General features: G+C 31.2%; 1 protein-coding gene across 2 annotated transcripts in view; it reads right to left on the reverse strand.

The window, feature by feature from the left end:
• Positions 1 to 256: 256 nt before the first annotated feature.
• pip5k1ca (phosphatidylinositol-4-phosphate 5-kinase, type I, gamma a) overlaps positions 257 to 5847 on the reverse strand; it is a 37716-nt gene continuing 32125 nt past the window's right edge. Inside the window, exons 17-19 of one of the 2 annotated variants that reach the window (XM_073844747.1) lie at positions 5668 to 5724; positions 2792 to 2881; positions 257 to 2675 (exon numbers count right to left, since the gene is read on the reverse strand). In XM_073844747.1, coding sequence (XP_073700848.1) covers positions 2673 to 2675; positions 2792 to 2881; positions 5668 to 5724 — 150 coding nt within the window. In that variant the 3' untranslated portion in view covers positions 257 to 2672. The remainder of the gene's footprint in view (positions 2676 to 2791; positions 2882 to 5667; positions 5725 to 5847) is intronic. The other variant, XM_073844746.1, reaches the window with a different exon arrangement.

The raw sequence follows: 5847 nt of genomic DNA on the forward strand, positions 1-5847 counted from the left end.
TTTAATGTGTGAGGCTTCCAGTCTCATCGCGTCCAGCTATGTTTATTTGTACAAAATAGCTTGTTTTGCTACCATATTATTTTAACGTATTATCTTAATTATGAACACATTGGTTTGTACTGCAAACAGTTTTACCATTTACTGCACGTTATTCTTCCCGTTATTGTAGCTAATGAACTGTAAGTAATAGGGTGGATATATTTATTTTTATTCATATCTCACAAGAACAAATAATAATAATAATAAAAATCATGAGTCAAGTTCAAGAGTTGTATTTATTAAGGGTCTGAACAAATGTACACACATCGGTCCATTGGTTGTGGTCTTTCCGTGGAGATAAATGTCTATGCTGTACATCAATGTAAATAGACACATTTCATCATGCTCTTTTGCTATTTAGGGGGGCACACAGCTTTTTTTGATCACACACACACTCACATACACACACACACAAACACAGCTCAACTGTTGGAAGAGTAAGCGATTGATACAGTTGTATGTCTTTGACCGTATAGAGTAGACTTTACAATCCGTAAACCGTAAAGTGTACACATATGATACAAATAAAACATCCTAGACTCAGCACACCCGAAAACGTCCTCGACGCTGGAAGAATGGGTGGGTTCGTGTGGACCTACTGGACACCTTTTGCAAGCCACTTGTGCCAAATAAAATACAAAAGAAAACCAACATTTAAAATAGATTTTTATATGTATTTAAAGACCTATGTACAAATTTCTCTAAGACACTATCATTGGTGAACCAAAAAGAAAGACTGAATCAGTGAAGAGTTTATAACTACAATAGGATTTAGGTTAGCAAAGAATAATTAAGGCAACCAAAACATGTGTGTGCTACTCTTTACAAATGTATTGCTGCAGTAGTCGTTTTATTTTAGATACAACAGCAATATCAATAGCAACTGGCCACTGCACATCAGAAGAATCAGTGTCGCACACTTCTGTTGTAAAATGAGACACTCGCTTACTCAAAACCACAAACACGCTCAATGCATAGGCACGCACACAAATTCTATACATGTGGATTTACAATACATTTTAACTTAAATGATTGTGATTAGGGTTACAACTTTTACACATTTGGCCTCCCACATAATAAGTTTGGTCCCATCTTGTCTCTTAATAACCAGGCCCTCATGACTGTGTGTACTGATTTTGGCGGGAAAATCTGTGGAACAAATTCGAAATTCAAACTTTTTGGATAGCAGAGTGTGTAAATGAGCCAAAACAGGAATATAAACATGAGGTGATGCGGAAAATGTCATCCTTTAACATCCCACATCCATCTTCAGTCCTAATTTTTACATTGAAATAAAAAAAAATAAAAACATGGGACTTTGGTTACTGCCAAATTTCAGACATCAAACAGCCACTTGTTGCACTTTCATAAATCTGAAACATTAAACACTATTGCTGGCTTAATTTTTCTGACAAACCAATAAAATAAAGCAAACCGTATGTGTGTGTGTGTGTGTGTGTGTATATATATATATATATATACACACACACACACACACACACACATACACAAGTCCCCTAAAAAATAAAATCAAATAAAAATCAGAAAACACTTTCACAGTTTGTAAATAAGACATGAATGAAAACCAAAACAATCAAAAAAATAATTAAACATAAATATTTTCATTATTTCTCATAAATAAGTGGACATTTGTATTACTACTTGCTTGGTGTTGTTCATGGAATGGGTGAAAGGACGATGAAAATGATATTTAAAGGTACAGTTAAGCCAAAAAAGAAAATTACCTTATTTACTCACCTTCAAGCCATCTTAGGTGTATGACTTTCGTCTTTCAGATAAATACAGTCGGAGTTATATTCAAAAATGTCCTGCCTCTTTCGAGCTTTATAATGGCAGTGAATGGGTGTTGAGATTTTGAAGACCAAAAAAGTGCATCCATCCATCATAAAACGTGCTCCACATGGCTGCAGCCTTCAAAAAAGGCCTTCTGAAGTGAATCTGTGTTTGTGTAAGAAACATATCCATATTTAAAACTTTATAAACCATAATCTCTAGTTTTCGAGTGTTCCAGCGGTTGACGTAGCTGTAGTGTAAGCTTTAGGTAAAAAGTTACAAACGCAAAAGAAACTGGCAATCACGAATCAGAAGTACAAAATGAGGATTTGTCAAGAAAAACTATGGAAAATTTCGATATAATCCAAGAGGAGACTGGTTTTCCTTTTCTGTAATCAAAACAATGTAAATGTGCGTACGACAGTTAGCGAAAGCTGGACGTTGTTTTATACAATTTTAAATATGGACATTTCTTTTTATACAAAGGCATCAATTTGCTTTAGAAGGCCTTTATTAACCTTCTGGAGCTGTGTGGAGTACTTTTTATGATGGATTTATGCACTTTTTTGGTCTTTAAAATCTCAACACCCATTCACTGCCATTAGAAAGCTTGGAAGGGCCAGAGCATCTTTTAATATAACTCCAACTGCATTCGTCTGAAAGAAGTAAGTCATATACGCCTAGGATGGCTTGACACCAGTTAATCATGGGGTAATTATCATTTTTGGCTGAACTATCCCTTTAAGATCTGAAAAAATCCGACCAGTAGAGCATCCGGACGTGATGAGGATGTCCTAAGAGTCCAAACCTTGTAGCTGCCCCTCTTTCCTGAGGTCTGATTACTGTTGGGACACATTCAAATAACATTTTAATGCAAGTAATATGCAATAAATAAACAATGGACTGTCAATGTCAATAATTGCAAACCCAAGGCGACTACAGCACAGCGCGCACTTACTGTTTCACTCTCCCCTTCGTCCTCTGGCAGGGTTTTAGGCCCTGAGCCGAAGTGCAGAGGAGAATATACCCAGCTTTTGTCTTCTGGAGGCTGCGTTTACACAAGCCAGACAGCAGAGGGCGCCAGAAAGGGTGGCAACAGAGGAAGAAAGAGAGGAAGACCAGAGTGAGGAATATCAGAAATGCAGTTAGTAAAAGATTTGTTGTGAGCGTTGATCAGGTGGGAAAGTAGTAGTTTGATAAACGTGGATGTGGGCTTGCTTCCTTCATTACATCAGCAGACTAGAAAGGTTGTTTCAATTGTAGTAGAAATTGGTATGTTTTAATTAGACTTTAAATAAATTTTTCTTGGCACTATAAGATCCAGGAACACTGATCTCTCTCTCTCTTTCAGCTTGCTTCCTTTTTTTTTTTTTTTTTTTATCAGGAGTAGCCACAGCGGAGTGATCTGCACAACCGTTTTGGCACGTTTTATGCTGGATCCAGGAACACTGATCTAATTAAAAAAATATATATTTTTAAATATTTAATGTTAACAAGCAAGTTTGCGTTCATGTTAACAGCTAGTAAAGTAATAATGGAGTCATTTTGCTAATTTTATGTGTCGCCTGATTGTGTGACTTCCAGTTTCCTGTCTTAGAAATATTGTGTAATTGTGTTTGACTCCAAAAGTAGTTTTAAAAGGGGAAAATTACACTAAAAATACAAGCTAAACTTTTTCCAGTGTTATTGTAGTATACTTGGGATATTGTTTTTTAATAAATTTTTGTTCTTAATATTTTGTATTCAGTTTTTTATTTATATTTTCTTAAACCTTTGTTAAAGATGTAGTAATTTTATTGTGCATTTTTGTCATATTATTTTGTATAATTTTTTTACATTTTATTTTTAATTTTATTTTAGTTATTTTACTACAATTTATTGAATACCTTTTTTTTGTCATTTTCTTGAATTTTGGTTAAAGATTTAATAATTTCATTCTGCATTTTTAACTTTATTCACACACTCATATATTTTTATAAAATTATATTTTGATCTTAGTTACTTTACTACATCGTTTTTTTAAGCAATTTTTGTTCTTAATTTGAATTTTTTTTTCACATTTCCTAGTATGTAGTAATTTTATTATGCATTTTTACTCTCTCACACACACACACACACACACACACACACACACACACACACACACATAATATATAAAATAAAGTTTTATTTAAAAAAAAAGATTATATATATATATATATATATATATATAATTTTTTTTTTTTTTTTTTTTTTTTTTGTTGAATATGTAGCAATTTTATTATGCATTTTTACACTTTTTTCTAAATAAAAACTGTATCTTGAGTTTTTTTTTGTTTTGTTTTTTTCATTTTTTTTTCACATTTTTGCCATTTTTATACACACTCACATATTTGTTTAGAAAATTGTATTTTGTTCTTAGTTATTTTACTACATCGTTTAAGCAATTTTTGTTCTTAATATTTTGAATGGTTTTTTCACATTTTTAATTTGTTAAATATGTAGTAATTTTATTATGCATTTTCACACACACACACACACACACACACACACATATATATAATTTTTTTTAATCAAATTTGATCTTGATTTTAGTTTTGAATTCGTTTTTTTCTTTCGTATTTTCTTGCCTTTTTGTTAAAGATTTAATAATATGCATTTTTATTTTACACAGAGACATTGTTTTTGATAAAACTTTTGATTTTAGTTATTTTACTACATCAAGTTTTTTTAATCGATTTTTGCTTTTATTAATATTCTGAATTCTTTTTTTAATATTTTCTTGAAGACTTATTTTATGCATTTTTGTCATTTTTACACGCATGTAATTTTATATATTTTATATATATATATATATATATATATATATGTATGTATGTATTTTTTTTTTATTTAAGTTATTTTAGTACAGTGTTTAAATCAATTTTTTTTCATATTTTCTTAAATGTTTGGTCTTATATTTTGAATATTTTTATATTATTATATTTAATATTAATGTTTTTTTCATATTCTTTCTTTTTTGTTGATTTAATAATTTGTCATTTTTACTCTTCATATACATTTATACCATATATATATACATACATATACATATACATACATACATATATACATATACATACATACATATATATATACATATACAAAAATGAAGAATAAAAATGCACAATAAATTATTAATAAATAGTTATTTTACTACAAGTTAAACTTAATAAAAATGAGAAATAGTGCCTGAAATACAGTAAGTATTTTTTTTTATATTTAACTTAATTATTTTATATGAAGCATTTTTTTTAATGATTTTAGATTAACGACTGGTCACAACGTCAATGATTACAGTACGCTGTTTCATTTTGAAAATGTCAATTATTTACCTCAAGATTTCATAACAATTGTTCTGGTAGGCTGATTTGCATACAGAAGTCTTAAAGGTACAGTAACGTTAACAGCTTAAGGCCTTAAAGGGATCGTTCCAAACCCGTAAGACCTTTGTTCATCTTCAAATTAAGATGTTTTTGATGAAATCCGAAAGCTTTCTGACCTTGCGTGGACAGCAAAGCAACTACCACATTCAAGAAAGCACATTATTAAAATAGTCCATGTGACATCAGTGGTTCAATATTAATGTTATGAAGCTACAAGAATACTTTTTTTGCATGAAGAAAACAACTAAATTTCTTTATACAGGTTTGGAACGACACAAGGGTGAGTAATTAATGACAGAATTTTAAATTTTGGGTGAACCATCCCTTTAATTCTAAGGTTAAAAACCCCCCACAATAGTCTAAAAAACACAGTGAACATCAAAGGCTAACTTGTTCTGATCAATTCTAAAACTACAGCTACAAAACTTACAGTGTGCCGCCTTCTGTGCGTGACAGGCTGACAAACACAGACGCTGCCATCAGAGAACTTAACAAGAGAGATGGACAAACAGAGACGGCAGACAAATAATGAAAGATGGCAGAAAGGTAATGAACAAGCCAAGGAGATGGACTGCTGTTTAGCAGTCGATAAATGGGAAAATTGACAGCT

The sequence above is a fragment of the Garra rufa genome, chromosome 7, assembly GCF_049309525.1.
Source record: "Garra rufa chromosome 7, GarRuf1.0, whole genome shotgun sequence".
Classification (NCBI taxonomy): domain Eukaryota; kingdom Metazoa; phylum Chordata; class Actinopteri; order Cypriniformes; family Cyprinidae; genus Garra; species Garra rufa.